The 16,636-nt window shown below is 39.8% G+C and overlaps 1 protein-coding gene across 2 annotated transcripts in view; it reads right to left on the reverse strand.

The window, feature by feature from the left end:
• LOC138335898 (protein CFAP20DC-like) overlaps window positions 1-16,636 on the reverse strand; it is a 34,506-nt gene that overhangs the window by 9,274 nt on the left and 8,596 nt on the right. Inside the window, exons 6-16 of one of the 2 annotated variants that reach the window (XM_069285081.1) lie at window positions 16,187-16,343; window positions 15,880-15,907; window positions 15,775-15,838; window positions 13,436-13,523; window positions 13,152-13,267; window positions 6,046-6,106; window positions 5,156-5,302; window positions 3,980-4,123; window positions 3,127-3,429; window positions 1,561-1,756; window positions 902-1,007 (exon numbers count right to left, since the gene is read on the reverse strand). In XM_069285081.1, the coding sequence (XP_069141182.1) occupies window positions 902-1,007; window positions 1,561-1,756; window positions 3,127-3,429; window positions 3,980-4,123; window positions 5,156-5,302; window positions 6,046-6,106; window positions 13,152-13,267; window positions 13,436-13,523; window positions 15,775-15,838; window positions 15,880-15,907; window positions 16,187-16,343 (1,410 nt within the window). The other variant, XM_069285080.1, reaches the window with a different exon arrangement.

The following is a 16,636-nucleotide window of genomic DNA, read 5'->3' on the forward strand; positions in this document are numbered from 1 at the left end:
TCATTAAATAAGTCAAATAAAAGCAGTGAAGTGAAAATTATATGCTATCTCTGAGGTTTTTGCGGTCCCAGTCGTAAATGGGAATGAATTTTTAAACACCGGAAAAGCCGTTCGTCGCTATAAATCGTAAGACGGGACCCGGCCGGACCAAAATTCCGGAATTCTAAAAAAAATCGCATACGGATTTCCTTTAAACACATAATTTGGAGAAAATCATAAAAACAAACAGACATAAACCAGATATAATATCACAAAAACGTATGAACTGATGTGGAATGGTTTTTTGTGGCATGATTTTCAAAAAATAGTCAAATATAACCCATCTTAGCACTGGATGAAATGGGGGTAGGGTTGCGAGTTACAAACTTCAAGCTTGCAAAATTGTGAAATTTTGATCGAGGACCCCGTGTTTTTATATGATATTTGAAAAACATATTACCTTGGGCATATCATATACAAATATTGTGAAATTGACATGGGTTTTCATTTCCTTTTTGGCCTATTCATTGATTTTTTACGGGCGAAAATATGTCAAAACATGAAAATTACGTATAGAAACGGTCCTGGAAAATAACAAAAGTTAGTTAGCATTTGTAAAAATAAAATAGTTTTGTATATTGTTCTATCGTAAGAAATGTAGGACAAAAAATCAACAGGATCGAGACTACATTCACCCTAATATTACAGAAAACATAATTTTATGAATTTTTCTATTTTCGGTTAGCAAATTTGCATGGATGGTATATTTCAAGCTCAAATATCTCAAAAAGTAGTTCGAGAACACCCATTTATCTTTACAGATTTGAAATCTACATGAAAAATGCAAGAAAATAAGACCTGTTAGAAAAAAATGACATGGGTTTTTCCAAAAGTATGGAGCTACCTTAAGAAATGAGTTTACCTGATCAGGTTCCAAACTACCTTCCGGATGGCTTGGGGACACAGTGGATCGTGGAGCTGCTTTAGGTAGAACTTGAAAGAAGAAGACCTGCTTCTCTGTAACCTCTCTATAAAACAATACATACAACTCAAACTTCTCTGTAACTCTGTATTGTGATGCTACCCAAATTGGAACACTACCCATAATGGAAAACTTGTAAAAAATGTGAAACAGAATTTTCCGTTAAATAACCAATAACCGTGCTGAAACAAATTAAGGTGCTGAATAGTAACTGTGACAATTTTTAGATGTCATTTTCTTTTCAGTTTTTTATTATCTGTATTTATATGGAAAATGATGAAATTGTGAAAAAATCTGGGAAACAAAGTCATGCAACAACCCTAAGAACACCATGCATTTTAAAACAAGAAAAACAAATGCACAATAGGATATTTTTGACAGATATGTGACTTAAATAAACTAAAAATATGTTTGAACTTTCCTTAAATGGATTCAAACACTTTTTTATAATGTCTATACATTTTTGTAATCAAACTATATTAAGGTGGTATTGCATTTTGGGTACTCAAACCTGTTGTAACATGAGGCTAGACCAGGCATGCTTCAAGCTCTCTATTTCAAAACATATGCACTGCTGACAAGTAAACAACTTTACTTACTCATCACTCTCCTCGTACTCTTCTCGGCCGATATCCTCAGCAGAGCTCTCCTCTTCCTCGTCAGTCAGGCTGTCCCAGTCCTGTCCCATCCTGTCGCCTAGTCCTGCATTCTGTTTCAGCAGTTGTATCACATTGCTCATCGACTCATCCATCACCTCTTCCCCTCCCTCTTCCTGGTAGTTTTCACTATGGTACTCTGTAGTAATGTAATCATTTGTACAAGGTGGGTTATACATGTAGGAATGATTTGTACAAGGTGGGTTATACATGTGCGAATCATATGTTCATGGTGGGTTAAACATGTGTAAATCATTTGTACAAGGTGGGTTATACATGTGTGAATCATTTGTACAAGGTGGGTTACACATGTGTGAATCATTTGTACAAGGTGGGTTATACATCTGTGAATCACTTGTACAAGGTGGGTTATACATGTGTGAATCACTTGTACAAGGTGGGTTATACATGTGTGAATCATTTGTACAAGATGGGTTATACATGTGTGAATCATTTGTACAAGGTGGGTTATACACATGTAAATCATTTGTACAAGATGGGTTATACATGTGTGAATCATTTGTACAAGGTGGGTTATACATGTGTGAATCACTTGTACAAGGTGGGTTATACATGTGGGAATTATTTGTACAAGGTGGGTAATTCATGTAGGAATCATTTGTACAAGTGGGGTTATATATGTGTGAATCATTTGTACATGGTGGATTATACATGTGTGAATCATTTGTACAAAGGTGGTTATACATGTAGGCATCATTTGTACAAGATGGGTTATACATGTGGGAATCATTTGTACAAGGTGGGTTATACATTTGGGAATTATTTGTACAAGGTGGGTTATACATGTAGGAATCATTTGTACAAGGTGGGTAATAAATGTGTGAATCATTTGTACAAGGCGGGTTATACATGTGGGAATCATTTGTACAAGGTGGGTTATACATGTAGGAATCATTTGTACAAGGTGGGTTATATGATGTGCGAATCATTTGTACAAGGTGGGTTATACATGTGGGAATCATTTGTACAAAGTGGGTTATATGATGTGCAAATCATTTGTACAAGGTGGGTTATATATGTGCGAATCATTTGTACAAGGTGGGTTATACATGTAGGAATCATTTGTACAAGGTGGGTTATATATGTGTGAATCATTTGTACAAGGTGGGTTATACATGTGTAAATCATTTGTACAAAATGGGTTATACATGTAGGAATCATTGTACAAGGTGGGTGATACATGTGGGAATCTTTTGTACAAGGTGGGTTATACATGTAGGAATCATTGTACAAGGTGGGTGATACATGTGGGAATCTTTTGTACAAGGTGGGTGATACATGTGGGAATCTTTTGTACAAGGTGGGTGATACATGTGGGAATCTTTTGTACAAGGTGGGTGATACATGTGGGAATCATTTTCATGTTTTCTATGCATTTTATAAATTCTGATTTTGATATGAGAACTGACCATAAAATATGTTTAACAATTTAACACTACAGTCCTATAGATAGACATACAGAGACATGGCCTTATATTATTTATTTACCCTTTGAAGCCTTTGGACTCAGTCTGGGATAAGGATCTTGTCCAGAGGCACCTACTCCTTTAAAGCGATTACTTGTTCTCCCTGCCGACTGGTCAGACATTCCTTGTGACTTTACACCACGCACGGTCTCAGCAGACCGGTTACGGTTGGCTGGATCAGTTGTATTATCATTTTCTTCTGATACCATGAGCTCACCATCAGATACAAGACGTTTGCGGTGAGGAGATGTACTGCTGATATAACTACTGTACCCGGACTCAGAGTGTTGTGAATGCTTGCTATGTCCAACACTGGGAGTTTCATCTTAAAATATCAAGATTTCGTCAATAAGACAAAATAATACCAGCAGTAATCGCATCGAAAACTGGAATTATTTTATATAACAAATTACACAAAAATAGCTATATATACAAGCTTAATCTAAACATAGCAATAACCAATTTAATTTGAATAATCTGATGTTAATATTTAATGATGATATGATCTACCACCATTCACTGATTTGTCACAGATTTTAGCCGTGAGAGATTTCTCTGTCAACCACTAGATTATGACAGCTCCAGCAAAACAAATATGTGACATCATGACGTCATGTGGTGTAACCGTGGTGTGCATTGTCAACGTCATTAATATTGATGAGCGATCAACAGAATCATATGTGGGAGAAAAAGAATCATTCCCTACCTATGAGGGTGTGACAACGAAATTACAACCCTCAGGGAAATTCATCAATGTCCCAACGCTCTGCAAGCCTCGGGTTGGACGTTCATGAATTACCTGTCAGGTTGTGCTTTTGTTGTCAGATCCTCTAAGTAGAGAAAGATTCTATTATTCTAACAGGATGTATACTCACCAGTAACAGATCCAGCACTTGACACACGGTCCTTACCCACCCCACCACTCCCTGCCTTCAAACGGATCTTACGTCGTAACCGATCACTGGATGGCTCCCGTGGAGGGTGGGGCTGAACCAGAGAAAAGTCCTGCTTTGGTTTGTCTGAAAAATAAAATCATTTGTTTTCATAAGCTTTGTTACCAGACAGGCAAGTTGAAAGACCATAGAAAAGTTCGGTTTTAAAGTTTTCTATATATTATCTGGGTTTTTCTGAGTTTAGACATATCCATACTGTTACATGAAATCAGTTATTGGTAACATTAGCACCTTTATAGTTGCTTATTTCAATGCCATGTTTATCCATGAAATTACAACTTCCAGGTAAGTATCCATTGATTTGATTTCATCAGGTTTTTATGTCCTACTAACAGCCACGGTCATTAAAGGATGGCCTCTCATAGGTGCAATGTGATGCAGTGTGTAAATGTCTATATGTTTGGGGAGGCTGCAGTATATCTGTGTTGTGTCTATAGTGGAACTCCTTCACTTATAGTGATGTCTCACTGAAGCATGCTGCCCAACACACCAAACAACACATCCCACCTGGTCACACCAAACAACACATCCCACCTGGTCACACCAAATAACACATCCCACCTGGTCACACCAAACAACACATCCCACCTGGTCACACCAAACAACACATCCCACCTGGTCACATTATACTGATGTCTCACTGAAGCATGCTGCCCAACACACCAAACCACACATCCCACCTGGTCACATTATACTGACACCAAAAAATACATCCCACCTGGTCACACCAAACAACACATCCCACCTGGTCACATTATACTGACACCAAAAAATACATCCCACCTGGTCACACCAAACAACACATCCCACCTGGTCACACCAAACAACACATCCCACCTGGTCACACCAAACAACACATCCCACCTGGTCACACCAAACAACACATCCCACCTGGTCATCCCACCTGGTCACACCAAATTAAACAACACATCCCACCTGGTCACACCAAACAACACATCCCACCTGGTCACACCAAACAACACATCCCACCTGGTCACATTATACTGACAACGGGCAGTCGTCCTACTCCTCTAAGTTGTGTGCTAGACAGGAGCAGAAACTACCATAGATCAAGAACATATTATTTTCTATGCTTACCAATTCGAGACATCATCTCCAGGTCGACCTGCGACAGAGAATCGGAGCCTTGCCTCTGATGGGAGGGGAGATAATCTTCTCCTCGGCTGTGGTCACTCAACAATCCATCCTTACTGGATATACTGGAGGACACCTCAAAGTGCTCCTCTGTCAAACATTATCAAACATTCTCTCTATATATTCTTATGATATATCAACAGTACAATCATTATCAAACTTTCTCTCTATATATTCTTATGATATATCAACAGTACAATCATTATCAAACTTTCTCTCTATATATTCTTATGATATATCAACAGTACAATCATTATCAAATTTTTTCTTTATATATTCTTATGATATATCAACAGTACAATCATTATCAAACTTTCTCTCTATATATTCTTATGATATATCAACAGTACAATCATTATCAAATTTTATCTTTATATATTCTTATGATATATCAACAGTACAATCATTATCAAACTTTCTCTCTATATATTCTTATGATATATCAACAGTACAATCATTATCAAATTTTTCTTTATATATTCTTATGATATATCAACAGTACAATCATTATCAAACTTTCTCTTTATATATTCTTATGATATATCAACATTTCAATAATTATCAAACTTTCTCTCTATATAATCTTATGATATATCAACAGTACAATCATTATTAAATTTTTCTTTATATATTCTTATGATATATCAACAATACAATCATTATCAAATTTTATCTCTATATATTCTCATAACATATCAACAGTACAATCATTATCAAACTTTATCTTTTATTTGTGTATTCTCAAACAATAGCAAACAGTACAATCTTAAAATAGAGGGAGTGCTTTATTAGACCTGCATGAATTAAACAGAGTCTGTGGTTTTTGGACTTGCCTTCATTCTGAGAATCCATTCGAGAGTATGTATTTCTAGTGCTTCTATTGGTCATACTGCCCTGTGAAACATAAAAAAAAAGTACAGAATGAAAAGCTGATTTTAAAGTTTTCAAGTTCAAACTGTTTAGACAGAACCTAGACCAGAAAACTAATAAATACAGTGTAACTTCCCGAAACCGATCCTTCTCAAAACCGATCACCTTTTGAAACTGAACATGGATGTGATATACGGAACAAATTCCTCTTTATTAATAGTATATAAAACTTCCCAAAACCGATCCCTCCCAATTCTGAATACTGGACCAATTTGAGATCGGAATAGTCGAATATAACTAGAAAACCGACCTTACCTGAGAGACACCGATAGCTTGAGGTCGGATCAACCGACCATGAAATGCACACATGTCCAGAGTTGTCGCATGCCATGTCCTTGGGCATGTATACAGGTGTGAAGGCTATCTATAAGTACTGTACATGGTAATTATACCTGAGATGGTGGTGTAATTATTTAAGGTCTATTGTTTAAATATTTAACAAATTGAAGCTTGGAACTGTACGCCTACCATGCAGTTTGTTTACTGTATGAAAACAAGCAGAGCTAGTAAACAGAAAGTTTCGTTATCAATTAAGAGAGGCCTCACATGGGTTATTTATTCTGCTGTTGGATAACGCACATTCTCTGTATGAAGAAGCCTAAGCCATGTATTGTTTTAGAAAATGGCCAAATCACAAAATGACCGGCATCGACTTTATGAGCCCCTCAACCAGAAGTGATCGGTCGTATGTAGGTCAGTGCAGACAAGAACATTCCCTGGAATATTCACGCAGCTAACTACGTTCATAAGCGGTTTATAAGTGGTAACAAAGTCAAGATTGGTTTTTAACCATTCCTTTTAATAAATAATTTCTTTTTTTTTTGTGGCAACATTCACATCAACAATAGTATTGATCAGTTATACCGAACACTAGGCCTGTAGGCACATGTATATGGTTATAGCGCAGTGTAGAAAACGTCTCCCGGTCAATTAAATCCGGATCGTAATGATCGATTTTTTCGGTTCACTTCTTCAAACCGAACCCTCTCTAAACCAGCCAAAATTCTATGCACCGACCATGATCGGTTTGGGGAGTTTCCACTGTACATAAAAATGTGAAAATCTATTTTGTAAGTTAGATTTCACTGAATGAAAAATAGGTTTGTCATGATTTTCTGGACACTGCATGTCACTAACTTTCGGACTTGTTTTAAATTATGACTGGCAGATTTACTGCCCCTTACCTGTGCTGATTTCTGACTTGTATTCTGACTGGTAGATTTACTGCCCCTTACCTGTGCTGATTTCTGACTTGTATTCTGACTGGTAGATATACTGCCCCTTATCTGTGCTGATTTCCTACTTGTCTGACTGGTAGATTTACTGCCCCTTACCTGTGCTGATTTCTGACTTGTATTCTGACTAGTGGACTGTCCCTTACCTGTGCCGATTTCCTACTTGTCTTACTGGTAGATTTACTGCCCCTTATCTGTGGCAATTTCCTACTTGTTTGACTGGTAGATATACTGCCCCTTATCTGTGCTGATTTCTGACTTGTATTCTGACTAGTGGACTAACTGTCCCTTACCTGTAACGATTTCCTACTTGTCTTACTGGTAGATATACTGCCCCTTATCTGTGATGATTTCTGACTTGTATTCTGACTGGTAGATTTACTGCCCCTTATCTGTGATGATTTCCTATTTGTCTTACTGGTAGATTTACTGCCCCTTATCTGTGCCGATTTCTGACTTGTATTCTGACTGGTAGATTTACTGCCCCTTATCTGTGCCGATTTCCTACTTGTCTTACTGGTAGATTTACTGCCCCTTATCTGTGCCGATTTCCTACTTGTCTTACTGGTAGATTTACTGCCCCTTATCTGTGCCGATTTCTGACTTGTTTTCTGACTAGTGGACTAACTGTCCCTCACCTGTAACGATTTCCTACTTGTCTGACTGGTAAATTTACTGCCCCTTACCTGTGCTGATTTCTGACTTGTATTCTGACTGGTAGATTTACTGTCCCTTACCTGAGCTGATTTCTGACTTGTATTCTGACTGGTAGATATACTGCCCCTTACCTGAGCTAATTTCTGACTTGTATCCTGATTGGTAGATATACTGTCCCTTACCTGAGCTGATTTCTGACTTGTATTCTGACTGGTAGATATACTGTCCCTTATCTGTGCCGATTTCCTACTTGTCTTACTGGTAGATATACTGCCCCTTATCTGTGCTGATTTCTGACTTGTATTCTGACTAGTGGACTAACTGTCCCTTACCTGTAACGATTTCCTACTTGTCTTACTGGTAGATATACTGCCCCTTATCTGTGATGATTTCTGACTTGTATTCTGACTGGTAGATTTACTGCCCCTTATCTGTGATGATTTCCTATTTGTCTTACTGGTAGATTTACTGCCCCTTATCTGTGCCGATTTCTGACTTGTATTCTGACTGGTAGATTTACTGCCCCTTATCTGTGCCGATTTCCTACTTGTCTTACTGGTAGATTTACTGCCCCTTATCTGTGCCGATTTCCTACTTGTCTTACTGGTAGATTTACTGCCCCTTATCTGTGCCGATTTCTGACTTGTTTTCTGACTAGTGGACTAACTGTCCCTCACCTGTAACGATTTCCTACTTGTCTTACTGGTAGATTTAATGCCCCTTACCTGTGCTGATTTCTGACTTGTATTCTGACTGGTAGATTTACTGTCCCTTACCTGAGCTGATTTCTGACTTGTATTCTGACTGGTAGATATACTGCCCCTTACCTGAGCTAATTTCTGACTTGTATCCTGATTGGTAGATATACTGTCCCTTACCTGAGCTGATTTCTGACTTGTATTCTGACTGGTAGATATACTGTCCCTTATCTGTGCCGATTTCCTACTTGTCTTACTGGTAGATATACTGCCCCTTATCTGTGATGATTTCCTACTTGTCTGACTGGTAGATATACTGCCCCTTATCTGTGCCGATTTCATACCTGTCTGACTGGTAGATTTACTGTCCCTTACCTGTGCTAATTTCTGACTTGTATTCTGACTGGTAGATATACTGCCCCTTATCTGTGCCGATTTCATACTTGTCTGACTGGTAGATTTATTGCCCCTTACCTGTGCTGATTTCTGACTTGTATTCTGACTAGTGGACTAACTGTCCCTTACCTGTAACGATTTCCTACTTGTCTGACTGGTAGATATACTGCCCCTTACCTGTGATGATTTCTGACTTGTATTCTGACTGGTAGATTTACTGCCCCTTATTTGTGATGATTTCTGACTTGTATTCTGACTGGTAGATTTACTGCCCCTTACCTGTGCTGATTTCTGACTTGTATTCCGACTGGTAGATATACTGCCCCTTATCTGTGCCGATTTCCTACTTGTCTGACTGGTAGATTTACTGCCCCTTACCTGTGATGATTTCTGACTTGTATTCTGACTAGTGGACTGTCCCTTACCTGTGCCGATTTCTTACTTGTCTTACTGGTAGATTTACTGTCCCTTATCTGTGCTGATTTCCTACTTGTCTGACTGGTAGATATACTGCCCCTTACCTGTGATGATTTCTGACTTGTATTCTGACTGGTAGATTTACTGCCCCTTATCTGTGATGATTTCTGACTTGTGTTACTGGTAGATTTACTGCCCCTTATCTGTGATGATATCCTACTTGTCTGACTGGTAGATTTACTGCCCCTTACCTGTGCCGATTTCCTACTTGTCTGTCTGGTAGATATACTGCCCCTTATCTGTGCTGATTTCTGACTTGTATTCTGACTGGTAAATTTACTGCCCCTTATCTGTGCCAATTTCCTACTTGTCTGACTGGTAGATTTACTGTCCCCTATCTGTGATGATTTCCTACTTGTCTTACTGGTAGATTTAATGCCCCTTATCTGTGCCGATTTCTGACTTGTATTCTGACTGGTAGATATACTGCCCCTTATCTGTGCCGATTTCCTACTTGTCTGACTGGTAGATTTACTGCCCCTTACCTGTGCTGATTTCTGACTTGTATTCTGACTGGTAGATTTACTGCCCCTTATCTGTGCCAATTTCCTACTTGTCTGACTGGTAGATATACTGCCCCTTATCTGTGCCAATTTCCTACTTGTCTGACTGGTAGATATACTGCCCCTTACCTGTGATGATTTCCTACTTGTCTGACTGGTAGATTTACTGCCCCTTATCTGTGCTGATTTCTGACTTGTATTCTGACTAGTGGACTAACTGTCCCTTACCTGTAACGATTTCCTACTTGTCTTACTGGTAGATATACTGCCCCTTACCTGTGATGATTTCTGACTTGTATTCTGACTGGTAGATTTACTGCCCCTTATTTGTGATGATTTCTGACTTGTATTCTGACTGGTAGATTTACTGCCCCTTACCTGTGCTGATTTCTGACTTGTATTCCGACTGGTAGATATACTGCCCCTTATCTGTGCCGATTTCCTACTTGTCTGACTGGTAGATTTACTGCCCCTTACCTGTGATGATTTCTGACTTGTATTCTGACTAGTGTGGACTGTCCCTTACCTGTGCCGATTTCTTACTTGTCTTACTGGTAGATTTACTGTCCCTTATCTGTGCTGATTTCCTACTTGTCTGACTGGTAGATATACTGCCCCTTACCTGTGATGATTTCTGACTTGTATTCTGACTGGTAGATTTACTGCCCCTTATCTGTGATGATTTCTGACTTGTCTTACTGGTAGATTTACTGCCCCTTATCTGTGATGATATCCTACTTGTCTGACTGGTAGATTTACTGTCCCTTACCTGTGCCGATTTCCTACTTGTCTGTCTGGTAGATATACTGCCCCTTATCTGTGCTGATTTCTGACTTGTATTCTGACTGGTAAATTTACTGCCCCTTATCTGTGCCAATTTCCTACTTGTCTGACTGGTAGATTTACTGTCCCCTATCTGTGATGATTTCCTACTTGTCTTACTGGTAGATTTAATGCCCCTTATCTGTGCCGATTTCTGACTTGTATTCTGACTGGTAGATATACTGCCCCTTATCTGTGCCGATTTCCTACTTGTCTGACTGGTAGATTTACTGCCCCTTACCTGTGCTGATTTCTGACTTGTATTCTGACTGGTAGATTTACTGCCCCTTATCTGTGCCAATTTCCTACTTGTCTGACTGGTAGATATACTGCCCCTTATCTGTGCCAATTTCCTACTTGTCTGACTGGTAGATATACTGCCCCTTACCTGTGATGATTTCCTACTTGTCTGACTGGTAGATTTACTGCCCCTTATCTGTGCCGATTTCTTACTTGTCTTACTGGTAGATTTACTGCCCCTTATCTGTGCCGATTTCCTACTTGTCTGACTGGTAGATTTACTGCCCCTTATCTGTGCCTATTTCCTACTTGTCTGACTGGTAGATTTACTGCCCATTACCTGTGCTGATTTCTGACTTGTATTCTGACTGGTAGATTTACTGCCCCTTATCTGTGCCAATTTCCTACTTGTCTTACTGGTAGATTTACTGCCCCTTATCTGTGCCGATTTCTGACTTGTATTCTAACTGGTAGATTTACTGCCCCTTATCTGTGCCGATTTCCTACTTGTCTTACTGGTAGATTTACTGTCCCTTATCTGTGCCGATTTCCTACTTGTCTTACTGGTAGATTTACTGCCCCTTACCTGTGCCGATTTCCTACTTGTCTGACTGGTAGATTTACTGTCTCTTATCTGTGATGATTTCCTACTTGTCTGACTGGTAGATATATTGCCCCTTACCTGTGCCGATTTCTGACTTGTATTCTGACTGGTAGATTTACTGCCCCTTACCTGTGCTGATTTCTGACTTGTATTCTGACTGGTAGATTTACTGCCCCTTATCTGTGATGATTTCATACTTGTCTGACTGGTAGATATATTGCCCCTTGCCTGTGCTGATTTCTGACTTGTATTCTGACTGGTAGATTTACTGCCCCTTACCTGTGATGATTTCATACTTGTCTGACTGGTAGATATATTGCCCCTTACCTGTGCTGATTTCTGACTTGTATTCTGACTGGTAGATTTACTGCCCCTTATCTGTGATGATTTCATACTTGTCTGACTGGAAGATATATTGCCCCTTACCTGTGCTGATTTCTGACTTGTATTCTGACTGGTAGGTTTACTGTCCCTTATCTGTGCTGATTTCCTACTTGTCTGACTGGTAGATTTACTGCCCCTTACCTGTGCTGATTTCTGACTTGTATTCTAACTGATAGATATACTGCCCCTTACCTGTGATGATTTCCTACTTGTCTGACTGGTAGATTTACTGTCCCTTATCTGTGCCGATTTCTGACTTGTATTCTGACTGGTAGATTTACTGCCCCTTTACCTGTGCTGATTTCTGACTTGTATTCTGACTGGTAGATTTACTGCCCCTTATCTGTGATGATTTCCTACTTGTCTGACTGGTAGATTTACTGCCCCTTATCTGTGCCGATTTCTGACTTTTATTCTGACTGGTATATATACTGCCCCTTACATGAGCTGATTTCTGACTTGTATTCGACTTGTAGATATACTGCCCCTTATCTGTGGCAATTTCCTACTTGTCTGACTGGTAGATATACTGCCCCTTACATGAGCTGATTTCTGACTTTTATTCTAACTGGTAGATTTACTGTCCCTTACCTGAGCTAATTTCTGACTTGTATTCTGACTGGTAGATATACTGCCCCTTATCTGTGCTGATTTCTGACTTGTATTCTGACTAGTGGACTAACTGTCCCTTACCTGTGCCGATTTCCTACTTGTCTGACTGGTAGATATACTGCCCCTTATCTGTGCTGATTTCTGACTTGTATTCTGACTAGTGGACTAACTGTCCCTTACCTGTAACGATTTCCTACTTGTCTGACTGGTAGATATACTGCCCCTTACCTGTGCTGATTTCTTACTTGTATTGTGACTGGTAGATTTACTGCCCCTTACCTGTGCTGATTTCTGACTTGTATTCTGACTGGTAGATTTACTGCCCCTTACCTGTGCTGATTTCTGACTTGTATTCTGACTGGTAGATTTACTGCTCCTTACCTGAGCTGATTTCCGACTTGTGTTCTGACTGGTAGATTTCCCTCCTGGGACCTTGGAGCCAAACGCAATATGATAGGAATCATTAAGGGATGTCCGGCGCCCACTGGCATTTAAATCTAAATAAATGTTGATAAAAATAAATGATGATACAAAGATTTTACCTAATGTTTATTTTGCATCCATATAAACTGTCAAATATAGATATGCTCACTGCCAAATTTCAAAACAAATTTTTAATGATTACAATTTAAACATATAAAGATTTTTGAAGAGAATTGCTATACCTAGTTCTAAGGTTGCCGATGCTCGATTTACATCTCCACTACCACCTCGTAATCTCTCACCGTGTCGGATCTTAGTCAAAGTCAGAAGCTGAAAATAATAATGATTACTGTTAAATTGTTTCAGTTTAACAAAGACATATATTGTCACAGTGTCAATTTTACACTATCCTTACGAAACATAGAGAATGGGGGCTTCGGAGTGATACAGGACTGGCTATAAGCTAAAGGAAAGAGATGTGGAAGAATAGTAATTTGGGGGTAAAGAGGGGTTGGAAGATGGTTAAAGAGAGGAGTTGGGGTAAGGATGTGGGAGAATAGTAATTTGGGGGTAAAGAGGGTTGGGAGATGGTTAAAGAGAGGAGTTGGGGTAAGGATGTGGGAGAAAAGTAATTTGAGGGTAAAAAGGGGTTGGGAGATGGTTTAAGAAAGGAGATGGGGTAAGGATGTGGGAGAATAGTAATTTGAGGGTAAAGAGGGGTTGGGAGATGGTTAAAAAGAGGAGATGGGGTTAGAATGTGGAGGAATAGTAATTTGGGGGTAAAGAGGGGTTGGGAGATGGGTAAAGAGAGGAGCAGGGGTTAGGATGTGGGAGAATAGTAATTTGGGGGTAAAGAGGGGTTGGGAGATGGTTAAAGAGAGGAGATGGGGTAAGGATGTGGGAGAATAGTAATTTGGGGGTAAAGAGGGGTTGGGAGATGGTTAAAGAGAGGAGATGGGGTAAGGATGTGGGAGAATAGTAATTTGGGGGTAAAGAGGGGTTGGGAGATGGTTAAAGAGAGGAGTTGGGGTTAGGATGTGGAAGAATAGTAATTTGGGGGTAAAGAGGGGTTGGGAGATGGTTAAAGAGAGGAGTTGGGGTTAGGATGTGGGAGAATAGTAATTTGGGGGTAAAGAGGGGTTGGGAGATGGTTAAAGAGAGGAGATGGGGTAAGAATGTGCCAGAATAGTAATTTAGGGGTAAAGAGGGGTTGGGAGATGGTTAGAGAGAGGAGATGGGGTAGGATGTGGGAGAATAGTAATTTAGTGGTAAAGAGGGGTTGGGAGATGGTTAAAGAGAGGAGATGGGGTTAGGATGTGGAAGAATAGTAATTTGTGGGTAAAGAGGGTTTAGGAGATGGTTAAAGAGAGGAGATGGGGTTAGGATGTGGGGAGAATAGGAATTTGGGGGTAAAGAGGGGTTGGAAGATGGTTAAAGAGAGGAGTTGGGGTTAGGATGTGGAAGAATAGTAATTTGTGGGTAAAGAGGGTTTAGGAGATGGTTAAAGAGAGGAGATGGGGTTAGGATGTGGGAGAATAGGAATTTGGGGGTAAAGAGGGGTTGGGAGATGGTTAAAGAGAGGAGTTGGGGTTAGGATGTGGAAGAATAGTAATTTGTGGGTAAAGAGGGTTTAGGAGATGGTTAAAGAGAGGAGATGGGGTTAGGATGTGGGAGAATAGGAATTTGGGGGTAAAGAGGGGTTGGAAGATGGTTAAAGAGAGGAGTTGGGGTTAGGATGTGGAAGAATAGTAATTTGGGGGTAAAGAGGGGTTGGGAGATGGGTAAAGGGAGGAGCAGGGGTTAGGATATGGGAGAATAGTAATTTGGGGGTAAAGAGGGGTTGGGAGATGGTTAAAGAGAGGAGTTGGGGTTAGGATATGGAAGAATAGTGATTTTGGGTAAAGAGGGGTTGGGAGATGGTTAAAGAGAGGAGATGGGGTAAGGATGTGCCAGAATAGTAATTTGTGGGTAAAGAGGGGTTGGGAGATGGTTAGAGAGAGGAGATGGGGTAAGGATGTGGGAGAATAGTAATTTAGTGGTAAAGAGGGGTTGGGAGATGGTTAAAGAGAGGAGATGGGGTTAGGATGTGGGAGAATAGTAATTTTGGGTAAAGAGGGGTTGGGAGATCGGTAAAGAGAGGAGCAGGGGTTAGGATGTGGGAGAATAGTAATTTTGGGTAAAGAGGGGTTGGGAGATCGGTAAAGAGAGGAGCAGGGGTTAGGATATGGGAGAATAGTAATTTGTGGGTAAAGAGGGGTTGGGAGATGGTTAAAGAGAGGAGATGGGGTAAGGATGTGGGAGAATAGTAATTTGGGGGTAAAGAGGGGTTGGGAGATGGTTAAAGAGAAGAGTTGGGGTTAGGATGTGGAAGAATAGGAATTTGGGGGTAAAGAGGGGTTGGGAGATGGTTAAGAGGGACGGAAAAGGAAGAATGGTGTAAGGGATGTTCAAATGTAAGAGATCTGGTTTACTGTAAGTGATGTACCATAACATATCCTGACACAAAAGAGTATCTAAAGGTTTTGAAATATATGATGATGATTTCACTAGACAGAAGAGCTAGTGTAAAGGCCTACTATACCTGTGTTATCTGCTGTACATCACTGGCCAGTTGACAGGACTTTGGGATCTGGTCCAGTTCTCCAGAGTTACTTGACAGGACTTTGGGATCTGGTCCAGTTCTCCGGAGTTACTTGGAGGGCAACCATACATTTCTTTTGTCAAAAGAACAATACATTATATTGGGGAGACTTGAAGGCCAGATACAAACAATATATTATATTGGGGAGATATTAGGAAGACTCTGACATCATACATACGTTATAAGCATTGAACTTTTCAAAGTTCAATGATGCGCACTAGCGCGTCATGTTGAATTTACCATTTTCCAGTTTCCATAATTGCCAAACTAGTTTTCAATGAATAGAAAAACATTGATTAATCTGTTGATGTTTTCACCTGGCATAATTGCTACTAAAGACATAATAACAAACCTTCATCCCCAGCTGTGTCAGGGGGCTGAATCTTCATAGTAAAAATCCTCCGTAGTTTACAGTTGGCTGACACTGTGATACTTTGTGTTGCCTTATAGGTCTGACCTCGCCATGTCTCACTCACAAGGGATACCATATCTATACACATGTTGAGCCACTGTAACAGTAAACTAAAAGTCTAACTCACAAGGGACACCATATCTACACATATGTAGAGTCACTGCGACAGTAAATTCACAAGGGACACCATATCTATACATATGTAGAGTCACTGCGACAGTAAATTCACAAGGGACACCATATCTATATATATGTAGAGTCACTGCGACAGTAAACTAAAAGTATAACTCACAAGGGACACCATATCTACACATATGTAGAGTCACTGCGACAGTAAATTCACAAGGGACACCATATCTATACATATGTAGAGTCACTGCGACAGTAAAC

This window comes from Argopecten irradians, chromosome 12 (genome assembly GCF_041381155.1).
Source record: "Argopecten irradians isolate NY chromosome 12, Ai_NY, whole genome shotgun sequence".
NCBI lineage: Eukaryota > Metazoa > Mollusca > Bivalvia > Pectinida > Pectinidae > Argopecten > Argopecten irradians.